This window comes from Ictidomys tridecemlineatus, chromosome 1, assembly GCF_052094955.1.
Source record: "Ictidomys tridecemlineatus isolate mIctTri1 chromosome 1, mIctTri1.hap1, whole genome shotgun sequence".
NCBI classification, from domain to species: Eukaryota; Metazoa; Chordata; class Mammalia; order Rodentia; family Sciuridae; genus Ictidomys; species Ictidomys tridecemlineatus.
Window position 1 is genome coordinate 8782007 of NC_135477.1, and position 21780 is coordinate 8803786.

Consider the following 21780-nt stretch of genomic DNA (forward strand, 5'->3'; position numbering starts at 1 on the left):
TAATCCTGACCTCAGTATTTCTATGAATTCAAGAATCTTACCCTAATTCTGATATGATCAACTTATATACTTATATACTTAGTTTGAAAAATTTCTTTTACCTTACACTCTAGCCTTATAAGATTATCTTTATACTTATTATAGGAAGCATTCTCCACAAACTGATAAATGAGTTACTTTGAGTAAATTATGAGGTTCAAATCTTCATATTTCTAGAACTATTGGACTTGAACCTAATCCTTAGAATCCCAAATTCTTCCTGCAATCTAGTATAGCAGGGTCTTCTAGAAAGGTCAGCTGAATAAGCTATCTGGCCCACAATCTAAAAACGTTATTTTTTATTGTTTAGGTACTAATTAACCCCCTATCCTCCTCCAATATTATATTTATTCTCAGGAACAATAATTGCCCTGCTTAGTTCCTATTGACTTCTCATCTGAGTAAGATTAGAAATAAAGTCCGTGAGAGTGTGTGAGTGAGCGCGTGCATACACAAGTATATACACACTTTCTTTTTTTTTTTATAATGGGATTGAACCCAGGGGTGCTAAACCACTGAGCCACATCCCCACTCCTTTTTATTTTTTGAGACAGGGTCTCACTAAGTTGTTTAGGGCCTCGCTAAATAGCTGAGGCTGCCCTTGAATTGCCATCCTCCTGCCTCAGCCTCCTGAGTCCCTGGAACCACAGGAGTGCACTACCGTGCACATCGGGAAGAAGCACACAGGCTCTTATTCCCATCCTAATAACGGAAGCTGCCTCCACGCATTTTTCTCAGCCAAGCAACTGCATCAACAAGCCTAACAGCACTCTAATTACTAATCTCCTAGACTCGGGACGATGGACCCTGGCTACCAGGTCAGCCCACCTGCAGCCTGGCTGTTTGCACGCCAGACAACCTAGACCGATGGCTTCTCTTCAAAGGCCGTAGGGCCACGGACTCCAGCTGACAGCGGCTTCCTCCTGCGGCCCAGCCTTCCGCCGTCCGGGCCCTCACCGATGGCAGAACGCCCGTTTCTGTACCTGCACCGGGAGCACCGCGGCCAGCGGGCTTCCGCGCGGTGGAAGGGCGGCCTGGGAGGGAGCTTTCGCCTGGGCTCCGCGCAGAGCGGCGGGTGAGCGAGGCCCGGATCCCGCTTTCCGCGCCGTGGGCCGGCGCTCGGCACGGGCCCCAGCGCGGCCCCCGCCCCCGCCCCTCGCCGCGCCCCGGCCGCCGCGCTCCCCGCCGCGGGCCCCGCGCCCTCCGAGCCCGGCCCCGGCCCCGGGCGCCGAGAGGCGTGGCCGCCCGCAGCACGAGCGGCGGCCATGGCCTCGGTGGTGGAGTACAAGGGGCTCAAGGCCGGCTACCACTGCGGCTACTGCGACTCCGAGGAGGGCAAGGCGTCCTGCGGTGAGTGCCTTGTCCGTCCGGCCGCCTCGCGCCCAACGCTCGCCGGCCTCCGCCGCGCTCCGGCGGCCCCTGGCGGGGGGAGCGGCTCCGGCTCCCCGCTGCCGCTCGCCTCTTCCCAGCCGTTTCCACTCGCGCTCCATCTCTCCGCTTCACCCTCACGAACGACCGCGGCGCCTCACGGAGAAGGAACGGAAATAGCGGAAAGCTGCCCTCGGTCAAGATGGCGCGGGCGGCGTCAGTCCCCCAGGCGCCCGGCCGCGTCGGGCCTGCGGGTGCCCAAGTGGCTTCGCGCGAGCCTCGGAGGCTCCTGGGCGGCGCGCTGCATTGTGGGGTGGCGGCGACGGCGGCGGCGTTGGGCCGGGCAGCGCAGTGCTGGCGGGGCCGAGGCCATGGCTTCCTGGAACGCGCTGTCGCCTAGCATCGTAGAGTATTTCGAGGGCGAGGACTTCTATCGCTGCGGCTATTGCAAGAACGAGTCGGGCAGTCGCTCCAATGGTGAGCGAGGCGGAAGCGGGAGGCCGACCGCCGCGGCCCGGGGTGCTGGCGGACCTGTCTGGGGGACGCGGGGCGGCCGGGCCCCTGACCAGCTCCTGGCCGGCCTTGGGCCGCGGACCCCCGGGGCTGTGGCTGTCAGTTACGTCTGACGCCGTCAGCCTCGGCCGCGAAGCTGCTCGGTGCGCGTCCCGGGAAACCCCAGGCTGCCCTGCCCGCCAGACGGACGGGGACGGGCTCGCCCTCGCCTATCCCGGACGCCCGTCTGCGGGGCCGGGCGCGCTGAGCTGCACCTGGGACCCGCTCCCCGGAGCGTGCAAACGGGGTGCGGGGCAGGCGGGGGCCTGGTGCGGCGCGCGGCGCGGCAGGTGTGTGCACTCCCGTGCGGCCTCCCTGGTGGCGCCTGGGTGGGACGCCTGGGGCCCGAGGCTGCGGCCAGGACGGCGGGGCGTTCGTCTGGTGTTGGACACTTCGCCCGGGACGTGCTGTGTCATTCCTCCACCCACCCGGGCGAGGACACCCAAGTCAGCCCGCTGTCTTGTCCATCTTCGTGACTCAGGTCTCCCGGGGAAGGCACCAACCATCCTGCTTATTTTCTGCCGTGTCGGGCAGACGCCATGATCCAGGGAATAACTGAGCACTGAAGAAACGGGACAGCATTTAAACGGAGGGTTAAAGGGACAAAACAGGATGCCAAAGGCCTATGTGACATGACAGCTCTGAGAGGAGCGAGGCCCAGGAGAAGCACAGCAAATAGTGGCAGTGGTTGCCTTCGAGTGGTAGAGGTTCCATCCTTCTCTTTCTTGAGGACTTTTGTATTGTGACTCTAATATCTATATCATCAGTAAGATATATTAAACATAACCTAAAATTAATATTTTGCTAGGGCCTTAGTTATTTTCCAGTAATTTTAGTAAGAGAAAATTGGCCAAGATAAATGTCTATTTCAAGTTTTGTGGAAGAAACCTGCCTTCAACTTTTTCATCTAGAGACATCAGTATACATTTCTATCATTTCAATTTTAGTTTACCCATTACTGTGGGGCACATATCTGTTGTGTTGGTGGGTATGATTATTCCCATTTTACAGAGGATGGAAATAGAGGCTTACAGAGAAACCTTCTGGTATTAGTGAGGGCCTGCTAGGTGTCTGGACATTTTTGCTGGGCTTGTGTACCGTGCTTTTTCCTGCTTCACTTTGCTCTGTCAGGCCTATCTCTATCTTGACATATCTCTGATACAGTTTACTATTCACAAAAGGAAAAAGTCCGCTTCTCTTTTTTTTGAGACAGGATCTCAATATGTTGCCCAGACTGGTCTGGATTTTGCAGTCCTCTTGCCTCAGCTGGTATTATTGGCTCCACCATACCCTGCTCCCCATTTCTCTCTCTCTTTCCCTCCTTTTTTTCCTTTTTGGTTCTGGGGATTGAGATTGAACCTAGAAGCCCTTTGTCACTGAACCACATCCCCCACTATTTTTAAAATTTTTATTTTGAGACAGGGTCTCCCTAAATCTCTTATGGCCTTGTTGAAGCTGGCCTCAAATTTGCGATCCTCTTGCCTCAGCCTCCCAAGTTGCTGAGATTACTGGCATACATCATCATGCCCAGCTCCATTTCTCTTTTAACCTTAGTTCAAATATACCTTTAAATGTGAGTTACTTTTCCCCCATAGTTTAATTTGATCATCTCATAGTTCCTGTAATCATCTCTTGGTATCCTCAGCATTTGGGTTAGTTTTTCACTTAAGAGAGAATATTGCTACATACTTTTGCCCTATTTTTAGTATTTAAGACTGTGCTGAGCTGAATGTGTGTATATATATAAAATATGTGTGTGTGTATAAATTAGAACTAATGTGCACAATATTTTTTGCTGAATATTCTACAGAGACTAGTGTATTAAACCATTGGTGACATAATTAAAGTTTGGAGCTGTGTTCTAGTCTGATTGCAATAGGGATCTAGATTTATGATGACATGGAGACCATTGATTAATCCTCAATTTGATGTCATTTTATGTATTTTATTTTTTAATTAAAATAAATATATCTTATTTTTAATTTGTGTTGCATATATGCCACACTAAGGAGTGTGAAGTATGCAGTATTTTTTTCCTGTGTGCGTGTTCTAGAATTTTAGCCTAAATGGCCATATTTTAAAAATTAACACTTTAAATTTTAACAGGAAGGAAGTTTAACCCTGCTGAATTTAACATGTCTTATTTTTTTTCAGGCATGTGGGCACATTCTCTGACAGTACAGGATTATCAAGACCTTATAGATCGAGGATGGCGAAGGTAAAGTTTTTTAATACAAAGATACTTTCTGCTGTTTTTCAGGTACTTATAAAAAGTTTGCCTTTAGAATATTTTCTTGTTAGAAAGAGATTTAATAAGGTGTTTGTTCTTTTGTGTAGTTATTTTGTTTTTTAAAAAATATTACGAAAATTTCAAGTAAACAGAGAAGTAGAGCCTCATGTATCTATCACTAAGCTTCAGAAGTTAGTAAAATTCTGCCAATCTTGTTTTATCCATTCTTATCGCTTCCCGTCTCCAGTCTCAAAACACTTCACAGCAAATTACGCCTAAATTATTATTACAGATAGCATATCCATATGCTCATAATAAATATGTATATTTAAGAGGGAAGGGATTTTTTTCCTTTTTAACATACCTACAATACCTTTATCACACTTTATAAAATTAATAGTTCTTTCATTTTACCTTTCCTCAATCTACATTTTCTAGATTGTCTCAAAATCTATTTTTTAAAAATTCCATTAAGGGTTACTCATTGCTTTTGTAGAGTAGTTGTTTTTAGAGACGATTTTTAAGTAACTTGTAGATAAAGTTTTTTATGTAAATATAAGCAACATTAAGTAGTCTAATATTCTCTAAAGACATGGGATTAAACATATCAGTTAAAATGTTAATGACTTTAATTATGAAGTTCAAGAGGGAGGTGTAGGTCAAAAGTTGAGGATTTTTTATGCCATGATAAGGAACCTTATTATTTTTTAAGGTAGAGGAGAACCATGAAGAATTTTAAGAAACACATATGATGGAATTTGATTTGAATAAGAGCATTCAGATGGCAAAGAAGAGTTTAAGGAGGTGATCATGGAGGCAGGAAGAAAGTTCCAGAAATTATTGCACTATCCAGATAGGAAATGAGGAGGACTTGTGTGTTAGTGGCAGTGGAGATGGAGGGGAAGGGGCACATTTTAGCTCTAGAGAGCTTGTTGATAAGATACAGAGGTGAGTTAGAGGGGATAGTCTAAAAAGATCGACAGGTTTCTGGCTTGAGAACTGAATGAGTGGTTCTGCCATTGGCTGGGCTCTGGGATGCCTGGAGAGAGTTTAGTTGGTGGTATTTTATGTTTGTGATCATCCATGCCAGGGTTCACAGTGGTGGCGTCCATCAATCCCACCTCATCACCAGCGGTTTTCTTTCATTGTCCTATGGTTTTGGGGTATTGGTGGTAGGCAAAGGCATCGAAGGGATGGCAGGTGCTGGTGAGAAGGTAATTGAGGCAGTTCATCTTGCTGTAAATATGTAAAGGTTTGAGAAGGAGAAGGCTGGCTTCTGGTGCTCTGTATACCTACTTGCAAGATGATTTTGGTTTTGAAGAGCAATTAAACCTAAATACGTTTTTATACTAATCACTAAAGTTTTACCCTTAATTTAGTGTTCTTGTACTAACCTGTTTTGGCCCATGTGAACAGTGTAAGAAATTAACAAACTTTTTATAATTTTAGAAGCGGGAAGTATGTGTATAAACCTGTCATGAATCAGACATGCTGTCCTCAGTATACAATAAGGTAAGGGGATCTATCATGGGAAGACTATGTGCTATTTTAAAGCAGAATCTTATGCTTTTTTATTATGAGTTTAGGTAAACATTATAAGGAAAAACAAATGTCTTTTCAAATATTGATGCTATATTATTTATATGTTAACCAATAACTTTTAATAATAGCTTAATTGATCCTTATGTAAATAAAATGTAAGAAAATGTTTCATTGCTTTATTTTTAGCATTCTAATTAGTGGATGCTGTGAATATTGGTAAATATTTATAATACTTTTAGATACCAAATTTCTATAGGACTTAGCAGAGGAATCTCCATATTCTGTTGTTGCTTCGCTGTGTTTATAGTAGGTCAAACCACAGGATCCTATAGTAGTAGGAGGGCATAACTCCACTCTGCCATATATAGAGCCTACTTTTCTTACAGGGAAGACTTAAACCAAAAAGTCTATTTCTTGATTTTTTTTCATAACCTTTTGGGCCCTTTTGGGTCTTTTCCTATGTGCCCTCCCACCTCATTGCAATACAGAAGAATTTTCTTTCCTTTTCATATTATAAAGGCCTTTTTTTTTGCCAGGTGTGGTGGCACATGCTCCTAATACCCCTTGGGAGGCTGAGGCAGGAGGATCATAAATTCAGTCCCAGCCTCTGCAATTTAGTGAGAATCTTGTCTCAAAATGAAAAATAAAAGTCCTCCTCCCTGATCTTAGGACAAACAGGATTCATTTCTTCTCATCATAGGCAGAGTTATCTGTCCTTGAGCACACACCCACCACAGGACGGAAGTAATTCAGATTTTGAGGATGGCACCAGAATATCTAAGAAATGACTGTCTCACAAATTAACAAGTGAATTACAACTCCAGACAGAGAGCACCTGGAATGAAACCTTTGAATCACCACTTGAAACCCCTGTTCTCCTTGATGGGCAGAATCACGGCCTCTGGAACAGGAGTCCCCTGTTTATCCTTTGCTAGAAAGCAGTGAAACTTCCTTTTCCCCTTTCATAAATAAATAAGTAAGTAAATAAGGGTCTGGGGATGTAACTTAGTGGTAGAGGTTCAATTCCTAATACCAAAAAAAACAAACTTTTCTTTTTGTAGAAAATATGAAACTGCTTTTGAGTATGTATTTGTCCTCAGTTTTAATGTGTAAATATGTTCTAGTTTTAAAAAATCACAATTGTTTCTCCCCATTTTTTGTCTGGTCTTTGCACCTGCCTCCCTTAATTGCTGTTATCTTGTTTTTGAGTTGTAGGCTATTTTGAGAATTTGGTGAAAGCCCAAACCCCTCTCTGCTTAAAGAAAAGCCTTGGGGGCATATAGACACAGATATATCACCTTCATGTTTTAATTTTAGGTTAATTATGGACTCCTAATGGTCCACTGATTCCTAATGAAGAGTTTTCTCTTACCTAACTGGACATCAGATGGGCAGATGATAAAGAGAAAAGATTGGTGTGTGGTTTGCTGACACCGTCTCATTTATTCACATATAATAGAATACAGCATAGCTTTTGCCATCCTCTTTCAGCTTTCTTGGTTATGAGGAGATGACATCCTTCAAGGGAAGTCACTTTCTGGATTATGAGCAAGATACCCTGAGGATTTTTATGATAAGAAAAGGGTACTTTCAGTTGGTTAAAGGAAAATTACCTAATTGTTACATGCAAAGCACTCTTTTAGGTGTATTGCCTTCATGAGAAGAAATTGAGTTAACTGCCAAATGTGATTTTTGAATTTCACCTGGAATCAAACATTTCCTGAACTGAATTGTTGCTCTTTACAGAATTTCTTTATATACCTTAATCTTATGGAGTCATTATTCATACTTCCTATTTAGACTATTTTGTTCATTGTGAAATTATAATGAGAACTTAAGGAAGGGAATTAAATCTCACAACTTGTCTTTTTTTTTTTTTTTTTTGGTATCAGGGATTGAACCCAGGGGCACTCAACCACTGAGCCACACCCTCAGCCCCCTTTTGTATTTTATTTAGAGACTGGGTCTCACTGAGTTTCTAAGTGCCTTGCTAAGTTGCTGAGGCTGGCTTTGAACTCACCATCCTCCTGCTTTATCCTCTCAAGCTGCTGAGATTATAGGCATGCGCCACTGTGCTCAGCTACAGTTTGTCTTTTTGATAGGCAGAGGTTAGGGATTGCCTGCCTAGCACATGAATTTAAAATTTTGTAAGCATTATACATGCTCATAAAGTCCAGATGGTCCCATAAAGCTTATTTTGGACTAGCAGTCCCTGAAACCCTCCTTTCCCTTTTTCTATTTCTCTGTGGCCATCACCGTCAACCCTTAGCTGATTCTTTTGGTTTTCACCTCCCTATCTTTTTAAGTAACATGCTTATTTAATTATAATACTGACATTTCCCCCTGGCCCCCATTTTTGCAGGGCTTCTCCCTATGAACGAGGATTTGGCTGTCTTTTACTGTTCCACTGCCACATTCAGGCTCCTTTTTCTTCTCACCCTCAGCCTCTCATCTTAGAAGTATGAAGATTTTGGATGGATGGTTCGCAGCATTATGAACATGTAGATGTGCTTCCCAGCTGAGCTGTGTGGGCTTCTGGACTGTTTCCTTGCTTTCCCTGGAGTTAACTGTTTTGTTGTTTGCAGAGTCTTCAGTGTACCTGTTCCCAGGTGTTTTGAAACCCTCTCTGTGATGTGCTTTTTCTCTTGGGGTGTCTAGATGTGTTGCTGCTGCCCGCGTCATCTTCTTCCTGACACTCTCCTGCCCTTCACGCTTGCTGCAGCGCCGTCTTCCTGGATCTCTCGTCATCATCATCTGGGGGATGCTCGTTGGCTCCGTGTTGAATCTCCATCTCATGTATTTGCCTTCTTTCTTTGATTATTCCCTTGTTTTAGGGAAGCTCATCTTCTAAAGTTTCCTGAGGAAAAAGTACATGAGAAAAAATTTTTTGAGACTTTGCATGTCTGAAAATGTTTTAATTAACTCCTCAGAAGGGCTTTTTAGTTCTGCTGCGTATGGAAATGTAAGATGGGAGTAATTTTCCTTTGGAGTCTTCAAGGCTTTGCTCACTGTTGTGCTGTTGTTCAGAAGTCAGGTGGCATCTGATTCTCGTGCCTTTGTCTTTGGAAGATCTTTCATCCTTAGTGTTCTGATTTTACACAATTTGGCTGTGTGTGTTGTTTTCGTCCGTCGCACATGGCCTGGAGTGGGACCCTTCTGATCTGGGAAATCCTTTCATTCTTCAATTTGGGAAAATTTTCTTATATTATTTTGTTGATCTTCCTTCCTTTGTTTTTCTTTGAAGTGCCTTTATTCAGATACTGGACCTTTTGGACTGGTCCTCTGACGTTTTTAGGAGTGTACTGGGGATTGAACCAAGGGGCTTTTGACCATTGGATCACATCCCCAGTCCTCTCTATTTTTTATTTTGTGATAGGTCTCACTAAGCTGTTTAGGGCCTTTTTAAGTTGCTGAGGTTGGCCTCAAACTTTAGATCCTCTTGCCTTAGCCTCCCTAGTCTCTGGGACACTGGCATGCACCACCATGCCCTGCTTCTCTAATATTTTTCTTTTCACTTTTTCATCTATTTTTACTGAATTTTTTTTTGGAAATTTTCTTAACTTTATTTTCCAAGTCTTTACCTTAATTTTTATTTCTCTTACCAGTCCTTCCTTCTGAGGGTCTTTTATTTTGGCCCATTTTCTGTTTTGTGTTGGGGGGGATGCCTGTTGCTCCATGGCTGTGGTAGCTAAAGAGAAATAGAGGTTTCTGAGGAATTTTTAAGGTTTTTCTGCTTAGTTAAACCTCCTGGTTACTTTGTGCCACCTGTTAGGTACCTATCTACACAGTAGCGGATGTCCTGGAGAATCTGATGACTTCGGGGTTCCAGTGTGCCACTGGAAATTCTGTGCACCCCGTGGGGCTTACTTTCTGTGAGCCTCGGGTTCGTTGATCTGGCTGGGCTCTTCTGTTGGGCAACATGTGGTTGTCATCAGGTCTGATCATACTTTGGAGAGAGAGTAACCCTTTGGTGTTCTGGGGCAGGGTTGGGAGCTCAGGATCAGGCTGTGGACCTCGTTGGAGCCTCTTGTTTTCAGTCAGTGTGCTGGCCGCGGCAGAGGCCCCTCCTCTGCCGCCTCCTGAAAGCTACCTGTGTAGGGGGAGTCAAGGGGGCAGAGGAGGGAGGGATCTGATGGCTGACTGCTTTGGAAATGGACTCTGAGGGAGCCCTGGAAAATCAGGGCTTGGCTTTCTTTGGACACTGTCTGTCCTCACTGTACTTCTGCCTACCCTTCTGGCGTTTCTCCCCTTCTCTTTTTCAACTTTGGTTTATGTGTTTTCCTTTCTCTTTTTCCCTTCCTCCTTCCCCCCCTTTCTCCTCACTATAGCATTAATGAAATTTAGTGTGGAATTAGAGGCTCCTTAAGCCCCATCTTTAACCAGAATCCCATGTATAACATTGTCCTCAGTGTCCTTGGTACTACCCAGATTGATTTTGTTTCTTCAGAGTTTTAGTTTTCTTAAAAATATTCGTTTTGCTTTTGTAGGTGCCGACCTTTACAGTTCCAGCCATCAAAATCTCACAAGAAAGTTTTGAAAAAAATGTTGAAATTTCTGGCTAAAGGGGAGATTTCCAAAGGAAATTGTGGGGGTAAGATGAAACCCGGTCTAAAATCTATTTACTTTAACATGACGAACCTTTTCAGCGTTCCCACTTTGAAACACCTCCGGTTAGGTCAGGGAGTGGGGTTGCTGTAATCATGTACTATTGAGATGACAGGGACTACATTCTGCCGTTCCAGTCACCCCCAGATCAAGGAAGGAGAGTTGAGCTTGGAAAGAAAATTGAGGATCATTTTCAAAATGTGACTTTCTGGAGTTTATTGAAATTCTCATTTTTTGAATGTTTTGACAACTCATCTTACTCAGTTCCTATAATATGCTTATGAAGTCAGTGGAAAGTGAGCTGGATGTATAGCTCAGTTGGTAGAATGTTTGCCTTGCATGCACAAAGCCCTGGGTTCAAACCCTAGCACCACACACACACACACAAAAAAAAAAAAAAAGAAAAAGAAAAAGAAAGTGGCATTATGTCTAGAGAAACAGATATTTAGATACAGCCTATACAAGACTGCACTGTGTCTTTGCTGAGTAAGGATTAGGTTTTCATTATTATTATTATTATTATTATTATTACTACTACTACTACTACTACCACCACCACCACTAGGGATTGGACTCAGGGGCACTTGACCAGTGAGCCACATCCCAGCCCTATTTTGTATTTTATTTATAGAGACAGGGTCTCACTGAGTTGCTTAGCACCTCATCTTTACTTTGACTGGCTTTAAAGTTGTGATTCTCCTGCCTCAGTCTCCCGAGCCATTGAGATTAAAGGTGTGCGCCACTGTACCTGGCAGGTTTTCTATATTTGAATAAGGCTTTCCTTCAAGAAATTATGTTATCTAAAGTTCTTTTTTATTTATCTGATAAGTTTTAAATTATGAGTGATTTTCCTAAGAGATGATTAGTAGTATTTAATTAACTTTGGTTATAGATTCTTAATGTTTTCAGAGTTTTTAGTCTTTTTTCTTCTTCTTCTTCCTTTTTGGTATTAAACTCAGGGGCATTTGACCACATGAGCCACATCCCCAGCCCTGTTTTGTAGTTTATTTTGAGACAGGTTAAGTTTTTACCAGGCACAGCCCTGGGTGGACCAGGATTCAGGACAGTGTGGAACAGACTTGGTAGAGCTATGGGCACGGAAGAGGCCAGAGGCTTAATTTTATAGGTTCAGTGCTGATTGGAACATTGGAAACATCAGAATTTTGGTGCATCTCTGATTAGTTTTACTGTTTACATACTCTTCAAGTTTAAATAGATTTTTGTTTGCTAGTTAATATGCAGGGTTTTTTTTTTTTTTTGAATATGGGAATCATGTTCTAAGTTTCAAAAATTAACATGTAGATAAGCTTTGAGGATGCTGTCCCTTTGTAAATTGATGGTTGCGTATCTTTTTACATAGTTTTTGCATTTGGCTCTTTATTTGTCTTGTTTCGAGCTTCTAAATTATTTATGTCTGGAACTTAATTCAAGGAATGAAAATCACTCATAATTTAAAATTTATCAGATAAATAAAAAAGGGTAAAAGCCTAAACAGCTGTGACAAAAAGACACCAAAACCCAGTGGCGACACAGTGCTGGCAGTCGGTTTCTTCCTTCACGTCTGTTGTGGTGTTCTGGGTAGAACTGGAGCTTTGCTCCCCTTTGGCCATTCTGGGACTCACTTCAACATTTGATTTCCCAGGTCACTCTGTTTTTTTTTTTTTTAACCCAGTTAGAGAGATGGGTAAAGATAGAAGTCCTAGGTCACAGTTTTCCTTTAAGTGAGACAAAATTAGGTCTTTTGTCGTTGGCGATTTGATCACAACTTGAAGAGTGATGGGCAGTGCCTTCCCTTGGGGCACCATGGTTTCAAGGACAGCTCTCCTGCTTTGAAAGGAGGAGAATGGATTTGGTGGATACACAGTAGTTTCTCTGTACTGGAAATAGGGGCATTATAGTTCTGTGTTTATCTTGGCCATGTCAAATGACCCCAACCGATGGGCTTTCTTTTCTTCTGGCTTTTAGATGAGCCCATGGATTCCACGGTGGAGGATGCTGTTGCAGGTGACTTTGCATTAATAAATAAATTGGATATAAAGTGTGATCTTAAAACTCTCAGTGATGACCTCAAAGAGAGCTTAGAGAATGAAGAGATGAAGAAAGAAAAACTCTCAAAGAAGGAAGAATCAAATGAATCAATTCATTCACAAGCTATAGAAGAGAAGTTGGGCTCTGGTGAACCATCACATTCAGTTAAAGTTCATACTGTTCTTAAGCCAGGTAATGAACATTTGATATCAAGTTATATTAACTGCTTTTCTTTTCGCTTGAGTCACTGTGATGCTTGGCTTTCATGGCATCTGTAATGTAGAGCCCTGTTTTATACTGGAAGAGACTACCTATATTTAGATGAACAAGTCATGTCTTTTTAAACCATTGTGCCTAAAATCCTGAAATAATATCCTTATTTTCCCCAAATACAGTCATTTTAAAAATTCTATTTCATTACATTATAACCTTAGAGGCTTGAGAACTAGATTTTTGTTAATGAAAAGGTATGGTGAGGCCTGGGGTTCTGGCTCAGTTGGTAGAGCACTCGCCTCAACGTGCGAGGCCCTGGGTTCAATCCTCAGCACCATGTAAAAACAAACAAATAAAGTAAAGGTATTGTGTCCATCTACAACTGAAAGAAAGAAAGAAAGAAAGAAAGAAAGAAAAGATATGGTGATAAAAAATAAACAGTTATTTTTAGAAAAATGAGATTATAGGTATTATGTCCCAAATGCAGATATTTTGAAATTCTTAAGTTTATCATTCAAATTTTTAATACAGTTATAATTCATTTTCATTTAAAAAGTGTATATTTTCATGCTTAATTTTAATAAGGTAAGACTGTTTCCTATGTTCTCATTTATAAAAAAAGTTAGGTTTAAAAAATTCACACACTAAAAAAAAAAATTCACACACTATTAAATGGGTTTTTTACCTATAAAATTTTTACCTATAAAATTTTCAAAATTATTTCATAAAATATGAAGTTGGATAGTTTTTGAATTAATTTCTATTCATTCAAAATGATGCCAGGAGTTATTCTTTTAGTATTAGAATTTTTTTTTTTGGTTCCAAATTATGTTATAGAAGTCAAAGTGCAGAGAACTTTCCATTGGCACTTTTAAAATATTTTTTACATAAGTCATTCATGGTATTTAAATTGATGTTAGTCTAAGATTTCATCCTAATTAATAAAAATAGTCCAGTGAAATATTATGTTTAGAGAATTTCTTTCAACCCTAATTCTTTTGTGTTGTACAGGGTCAGCTCTTTTATTTATTTATTTATTTATTTATTTTGGTACCAGGGACTGAGTCACATCCCCAGCCCTGTTTTGTATTTTATTTAGAGACAGGGTCTCACTGAGTTGCTTAACACCTCACTTTTGCTAAGGTTGGCTTTGAATTCATGATTGTCCTCCCTCAGCTTCCTGAGCCGCTGGGATTACAGGTGTGTGCCACCATGCCTGGCTATTTATTTCTTCTTATAAATATTACTTATAGCTAGTTAAATTTCTAAAAAGTTTTTCATTACAGAGGATTTCAAACGTAGGTAAGTGTAGATAGAATAGTACAATGAACGTCATGTCCCCTTTCCTTGTTTGATATAGTTCTTTACTGATTACAGTCACTATGTTTTATCTCTGCCCAAATCTAGTTCCTCCTCCTAGTATCATACTGAAGCAAATTTTAGATACTATGCCATATTCTTTAGAATTCATCCCTAAAAGATAAGAACTTGAAAAAAATATATTCGCAATACCATGATTATACCTAAGTAAAATTTCATAATGCCATTGGATATTCAGTGTTCAAATTCCAGTTTTTAAATATTGGTTTGTGTCAAGAGTCAGATGATTCCAACACAACTGGTTGATGCATTTAAAAAAATCTTTTTTTGAACTGTAGGTTTCTCTTCTGTTATTCCCCTTTGTTAACTTTCAGGTTATTACTTGTTGAAGAAAGTGAGTTGTTTTTCGTGGGTTGTTTGTCCCACTCTTTGTAACTAACTGATTATATCTGCAAATGCAGTTTAACCGTTCTTTGGCCACCTATAAATCAATAGTTGGATCTAGAACTTTTAACCAAGTTCTATAAATCGATAGTTGGATCTAGAACTTTTAACCAAGTTCAGGGCTAAGTTTTCTTTTGTTCTTTTGAAGGGGGAAAGTTTTAATCATCTTAGGATATTATTTATTTGAGGCTTGTTAAGGTTACTCTATGGATCATTGAATTTCCTTTCAGAAGATATAAATGTCTGGTGCCTCTTTCTCTCTCTTTTTTTTTTTTCAAAATATTTATTAGTTGTAGATGAACGCGCACAGTATCTTTATTTATTTTCATGTGGTGCTGAGAATCGAATGCAGTGCCTTACATGTGTGAGGCCAGCACTCTACCACTGAGCTATGGCCCCAGCTCCATGGGTGCCTCTCTTTTCTTAGTGTTAATAGTCATAGCTGCTCAGTACCTAAATCTGTTTATTAATTATATATTCTAATTCTGTCATTCATTCATTTATTCATCCACTGCCATCAGTGCTGTCAGGAATTGCCTCTAGAAATGTGGGTTAAACAAGCAGAAGATATTTGATTGGATATGTTCTTTCTACTTACAAAGGCAGAGAAATGGGTGGTATTTTAAGAGATTTTTCAATAGTAAGAACTGCCTTGAAAAGTTTCAGTGACACTTTCCTTTTTTGGCAATTCTTGCTTTTGAGGTAGAATTGCAAGTTGAACCTAGAGCCTCTTTCCCAGAACTAACTTAACTGTTAGAACTCTTGGGACTGTAGAATTTTTGAGATTCTTGAAAAAACATTTTTAGAGCCAAGTGTGATTGGTCTAATATTTTGAAACTCTTTTTAGGCAAAGGGGCTGATTTGAGTAAGCCTCCATGTCGAAAAGCAAAGGAAATCCGGAAAGAGAGAAAAAGGTTAAAACTCATGCAGCAAAATCCAGCTGGAGAACATGAGGGTTTCCAGGCTCAAGGTCAGCCACCATCTTTGTTTCCACCAAAGGCTAAATCCAACCAGCCCAAATCACTTGAAGATTTAATTTTTGAATCTTTGCCAGAGAATGCGTCACACAAGTTAGAGGTATTTTGGAGGTTTTTTATTTGTTGATGTTTGTTTGTTTTTGGGTAGTTTATTTTCTTTGAAATTATTTGCCTATATTTTGATATTTTAAATTATGAGAAATGAAGGAGAATTGGTGTTTTACTAAGTTAGCTACTATTGAGAGAAATATCCACTTCTTCAAGAAGAATTTTTGAAAATATTTGAGGCAACCAGCTACTAAAATTTTGAAAATTATTCCAGTTTTAGCATGTTGTTATGGTTTTTGTATCCTTTGAAATTAAGTAGTTAAAAAAAGAAAAATACTCTTTAGAATTTCATTTTAGAAATTTAGATAGCAAAAGGTAGTTTAGATAGTAAGAGACTAGATCACACTAGGAAAATCACTGTTTTACCTGTTAGAGTATTCTGATCTGATGAAGACATCAATCAGTGTCATATATGCAAGCCAGCAGTTGAGAATCAACCTAGCAGTATTAAGTTATACTGAAAAATTCCTTGCTTGTTAAGTAGTCCCAATCAATTTGGGCATGATATGAATGTTTTAGAGTTAAAATTCTCTTTTTTTCCAAATTGACTTACATTTCTAGATCAATTTCAGGTTTCTTAGTATTAATTTTACTTATATAAAATTCTCAGCTGGGCACAGTGGCATGTGTCTGTAATCCCAGTTGCTCTGGTGGCTGGGGGTGGGGCTGAGGCTGGAGGATTCAAAGTTTGAGCTAGCCTGGGCAACATAGAGAGACCTATCTCCAAGTACACAAATAGATAAAAATAAAAAAAATCTTCTCTAAGACATTTACTGTAATGATATCATTATATATTCTCATACTTGATTAGTAACTAATCAGCCTTTGAATTTATAACTTAATATCATCTAAGAATATCACTTAATGTTTAACCTAATACTAAAGATTAGCTTTGATGCATTCTAAACCTTAGAGCAATATATGTATTATCAAACTTAAATTTTATTTTAATAACTTTGATTATTATAACTCTGATTTTGGTATTGATTTTTCCTCCACAAAATCAATTGTAAAGAGAATTGAGTACATTACCTAAAATATTTTATAAAGAGACCTTATAAAGAGACTTTATCTTTTGATTATAAATAGTAATATATTCAGGGAATCAACCATACCTCATATAACAGTTCTATAAACATAAACTTTTGCTTCTTTTTTTGTATTTGGAATGGAACCCAGGGCCGCACATACTCAAGGCAAGCGCTCTGCCACTGAACGACATCCCCAGCCATTCATTCATTCATTCAGTTATTTATTTATTTTTGTGGCACTAATGTTTGAACATAGGGCCTTGCACATGCTAGGTAAATGCTTTACCACTAAGCTACATCCTCAGTCCCCCCTCTCCACCTTTTAAACATGTTTGTTTTTTTTTTGAGATACCATCTCCGAAGTTACCCAGACTGGCTTCGAACTTTTGATCCTCCTTCTTCAGCCTCCCAAGTAGCTGGGATTCCAAGTATGCACCACCACATCCAGCCCACTATTGCTTTTTTAATGTTATGGGTCCCAGGATGTATAGAGATTCGTTATCCACTGGATGTCACTCTCTTCATGTAGGAATTACTTCTCATGGTACTCAAGAACAGTTATGGCTTTATTATATTGCATTTGATTTTGTTTTATTGTTGTGCTTTGCTAATACTTTTAACTGGTTAGTAAATAATTAATGATAAAATATATATTAGCCATTACCATATTCAATTACTACTTTTAATTCATCCTCATTTTATATATGAGAAAACTAAGTCACAGAGAGGTTAATTTCCTTGACCAAGATGGTGACAATGTGAGATTTGAGCAAAAGAAGTCTAATTTCAGAGTCTTCCTTTTTACCAGGCTATAAAGGAAAGCTTTGTGAGGATTATTGTTTTTATTTATTTAACGGAGTTGTAAATTTAAAGTTAGAAATGATAAATGAAAATGTTCAAAAAATATGTTCACAGTTTCAGTCTTTCCGACTGACTTATTGATGGCGATTTGTTTACAGCTAACATTAAGGAGTGTGTATTTATGCTTTTGCCATGAGTGCTAGAAGAGTCCTGCTTGTGTGCAGTACACAGGCTCACATGTTCAGCCATCGGAGGTGAGGCTTAGAGCTCAGAGGAATCCTCCTCTGTCAGTTTAAGGAGTGTAGAATTTGCAGAAATCACTTCTTTATTTACTAGTTGATTTTTTTCATAATGTTCATGATTTTTATATTTATGCTTTAATATTTGCTGAAACTTTTTTGTGGTGTGGGAATTACTGCTAATGCATATTCTACAGAATGAATAAGTGAATTAATTAATGAACATTGTTTTTTAACTCCTTCTGAAGGTGAGGGTGGTGAGATCATCTCCACCAAGTTCTCAGTTCAAAGCCACATTTCAGGAGTCTTACCAGGTCTATAAACGATACCAGATGGTTATTCACAAGGACCCACCTGACAAACCAACTGTGAGCCAGGTCAGCAGGGCAATTGTCATTTTTCTGTGCAAACAGAACTTTCCCCTTCATTTGGTATCATTGTATGAAATCTTGATTTATTTGTGGTACATTTTACTTATATTCAGTTTGCAGCTTATCTGCACAGAGATAAGACTGACTTAATAGACATTCTGAAAGTGCAAATGGTACCCAGTGTCATGTCAAGTGCCAGTTATGTGTAATTTCAAAGTGGAAAGTAACATGTAAAGTTTATATAAAGTCACTACATCTGGATGCATTTACCTGAAAGTGAGAGAGCTCTAAGGTGAAATAACTGAGAAAAATATATTTCTATGTTAGACATGTGTTGTCCAACATGGTTAGTGTGCTTTATTCATATTTAAAAGTTTATCTGTAGAAATAGTCATAGCTAAATTATTATGTTAATGTGCTACCCATGCACAATTGAGTGGTGCTGGAAAACTCAGGCAGCAGAGTGTTTCAATGGATGTCCTCATGACCTTATTGTAATTTTGTAAATTACATGACCCAAGAAAAAAATCTGGAAGGGAAAGCAAGCTTAAACCACTTCACATAAGTGAGGGTGCAAAAGTGGTGGCCATGGCCACGATCAGCAGCAGTGCTGATTAGTGCACCAGAGCTGCAGTTGACCGGTACAGAGAGAACCAGAGTGAAACAAAGACAGACTTCCTGGCCTTTTGCGAGTTGGTCGTGGCATTAGTGCACAGTCCACATTTAGGTTGGGTGCCAGTCAGCCTACTCCAGAGGATCTTGTTTTTAAGAGAAATTCCAATGCTGAGCTTTGGAAGTGGATTTGCGGAGATCTTACTCTAGCCTCACCTTCAGAAGCACATCATCAGCTGGAGGTATTTCAATAGCATTTGCTTGTATTTTCCTTGCTCTGAAGGTGAGGTTAGTACCTGTCTCCTTTGAGGACCCAGAGTTCAAGTCGTCCTTCAGCCAGTCCTTTTCTTTATATGTCAAGTATCAAATGGCCATACACCAGGATCCGCCTGATGAATGTGGAAAGACTGAGGTACTGTTTGCTAAAACGTTTTTTCCTTTATTGACGAGGTTGTCTGAGAAGAAGCATAATATGTATATATAACCTTCTTGTGCCATTTTCTTACCTGTTAAATTGAGGGGATCTTCCTTTCATTGTGATTTGCTTAACTGTTGGGAGAATGAGTCATACTTGTGAGCATTTGAGTCCTTCAGAAAAAAGATTCAAGATATGTCCTCCTGCAGGGTTTTCTTGAGGAACCTGGATGTAGGGTGCTTGTGGGTTCAGTTGTTCAGCCTAGGTCAGCAGACATTTGACCAAGGACCAATGTGTGCCAGATGGTGTGCCACAGAACCCAGGGAAGAATCTGTCTTCAAGGGATTGATGTTCAGCTGGGAAGGACAGACCAGGGAAGTAGGAGGGGGAGAGTGACTATATGGAGGTTATTACTTAGAGCATCACTTAACAAGCATTTATGAGGTCCTATATTTTCTAGGCCTGGGATATTGAATGAATAAGAGACCGCATGTCGCCACAGGGGGGTAGTTAGGTGTTAGAAGAAGGGTGCCAGCAGACAAAGAGGAATTAAGAATTTTGATTTTTTTGTTTGTTCGTTTAATTGCTCTTGTTTTTTTAATGGCACAAAATGTGTAAGCTAAAGAGAGGATTAATAAGGCAGGAGTCGGCCCTCCATGTTCCTTGAGAAAAGGCTGACTTTGCAGGCTCTTACAGTCTTCTGATTAAAAGGTGTGATTTGTAGGTGAATAGCATCATTGTGCCCTCAAATGCAGAATCTCAGGCCTCATCATAGGTCTACTCAGTCAGAATCTGCATTTTTTAAAATGTTTATTTATTTTTTAGTTGTTGCACACAATACCTTTATTTATATGTGATGCTGAGGATCTAACCCACAGCCTCGCTCACGCTAGGCGAGCGCTCTACCACTGAGCGACAACTCCAGCTCCAGAATCTGCATTAAAAAAATTTTTTTTTTTAGTTGTAGATGTACACATCCCTTCATTTTATTTATTTATTTTTATGTGGTGCTGGGGATTGAACCCAGTGCCTCACATGTGGGAGGCAAGCTCTCTGCCACTGAGTCACAACCCCAGCCCCTGAATCTGCATCTTAAAGGAGGTCTCCAGGTTTGAAAAAAGTGCTGACCTGGGTTCCCCACTGAGATGCACAGCCGGGGTCCATGCATTTTCTGGTAATAAGGATTCTGCTGAGCCTTGAAACTCCTTTTGATAGTTTCCTGGGTCTGTCTTTTTCTGAACTTTGCCTCTTCCCCCTGCTCTGGAAACTGAGGCTTTGTACCTGCTTCCTTACCATTCTCCACGTGGTGTAGTGTGTTCACCCTGAGTCTTTCCCTCAACCTTTCCCTGACAGCTTCACTGTCTTGTGCAGGTCAGTGCAGACCTACTTACTGCAGTGGTCCAGTTATTGGAAGTCTAGTTGCAGGGACAGGTAAGAAGTTCCCACATTGTTGGAATTAGGATTGGGTTCGTAGGGAGAGCCAGCTTGGTGTGGGACTGGAGGTTAGAGAGATTTTTTTTTTTTTTTTGAGAGAGGTACTCGCTGAACCAAACCTGCACAGATGAGGAAGTGTTTGTAGGTCCAAAGAGACAAGAGCATTGTGGGCAACAGGACTAGGATGTGTGGAGCTGTGCATGTCGAAATCCTGTGCTGTGCTTGAGAAACCATTTGACTTAGTATGGCCAGAGTATTGGGTTTGTGTTATGTGATAGCAGAGGCTTTTGGAGATTTAAGAAAGATCCACATTTTCAAAAAAAATATTATTTGGGATATGCATAAAACTCCTAAGTACCTATCTTCGATAGTTCTCAACATGCTGCCATTTTAATTTTATATCTCGCCATAGTTTTTTGTTGTTGCTTTGCTGGGTTATTTTATACCAAATCTTAGATATAATTTGATCTGTATTTCAGTAGGTATCTCAACTTATTACCAAAGTGGAACATTCAGGTATGTGCCTCTTAATGGAGTCCAATGCATATAAAGCACTGCCTAAGGAACATTCTTGCTAAAGAAATGGAATCTGGATCTGTTTTTTTTTTTTTTTAAAGAGAGAGAGAGAAAGAGAGAGAGAGAGAGAGAGAGAGAGAGAGAATTTTTTTAATATTTATTTTTTAGTTTTCGGTGGACACAACATCTTTGTTTGTATATGGTGCTGAGGATCGAACCCGGGACGCATGCATGCCAGGTGAGCGCGCTACCGCTTGAGCCATATCCCCAGCCCTGGAATCTGGTTCTGTACAAGCTTCTAGATCTAATTACCAGTTCACCAGAAAGATAAGGGCTAAAACAACACTTCGGTAATTTGTATGATAAATAACCTAGTTTATTTTAATAAATAAACACTATTTCAAAGAAAAGAAGGAACTCTGTTCTTAATTAAAAGTTAGAAACTTGGGGCTGGGGATATGGCTCAAGCGGTAACGCGCTCGCCTGGCATGCGTGGGGCACTGGGTTCGATCCTTGGCACCACATAAAAATAAAATAAAGATGTTATGTCCACTGAAAACTAAAAAATAAATATTAAAAAAAATTCTCTCTCTCTCTCTAGGAAAAAAAAAGAAACTTAAAAAAAGAAAGTATCTACAATACCACCCTCTCACTCAACAAAATGCACAAGAATTATATCATGTAATGCCTAGTACATATTCAGTTTTCTCTAGTTATTTTAAAAAAAAGCCTTTTTATATTTGGTTTGTTTGAATCAGGATTTTTTTTAATACTCTTATAAGTATTAGAACAAATTTTTCTTTTTGAAAATCACATTTTCTTTAAGAAATTAGCTAATTTATCTTAGAATTAATTTTGCTTCTTTTTATTGATTATTTTTGAAAATGCAAGCAAAAAGTGCCATGAATGTGATATTTATGGGTGTGTTTGTATGT

General features: G+C 40.2%; 1 protein-coding gene across 17 annotated transcripts in view; it reads left to right on the top strand.

Moving 5' to 3' along the window:
- The first annotated feature begins 1216 nt into the window (after nucleotides 1-1216).
- The window catches only part of Ate1 (arginyltransferase 1), a 143620-nt gene continuing 123056 nt past the window's right edge, over nucleotides 1217-21780 (top strand). For 4 of the 17 annotated variants that reach the window (XR_013428855.1, XM_078024436.1, XM_078024865.1 and 1 more), the window contains exons 1-8: nucleotides 1396-1884; nucleotides 4114-4177; nucleotides 5639-5701; nucleotides 10219-10322; nucleotides 12302-12556; nucleotides 15189-15418; nucleotides 17746-17874; nucleotides 18764-18892. Coding sequence is in view for 12 of the 17 variants with exons in the window: in XM_078024436.1 (XP_077880562.1) it covers nucleotides 1779-1884; nucleotides 4114-4177; nucleotides 5639-5701; nucleotides 10219-10322; nucleotides 12302-12556; nucleotides 15189-15418; nucleotides 17746-17874; nucleotides 18764-18892 (1080 nt within the window). In the remaining 5 variants the exon portion in view is untranslated. The other 13 variants (XR_013429179.1, XR_013429318.1, XR_013429435.1 and 10 more) reach the window with 9 other exon arrangements.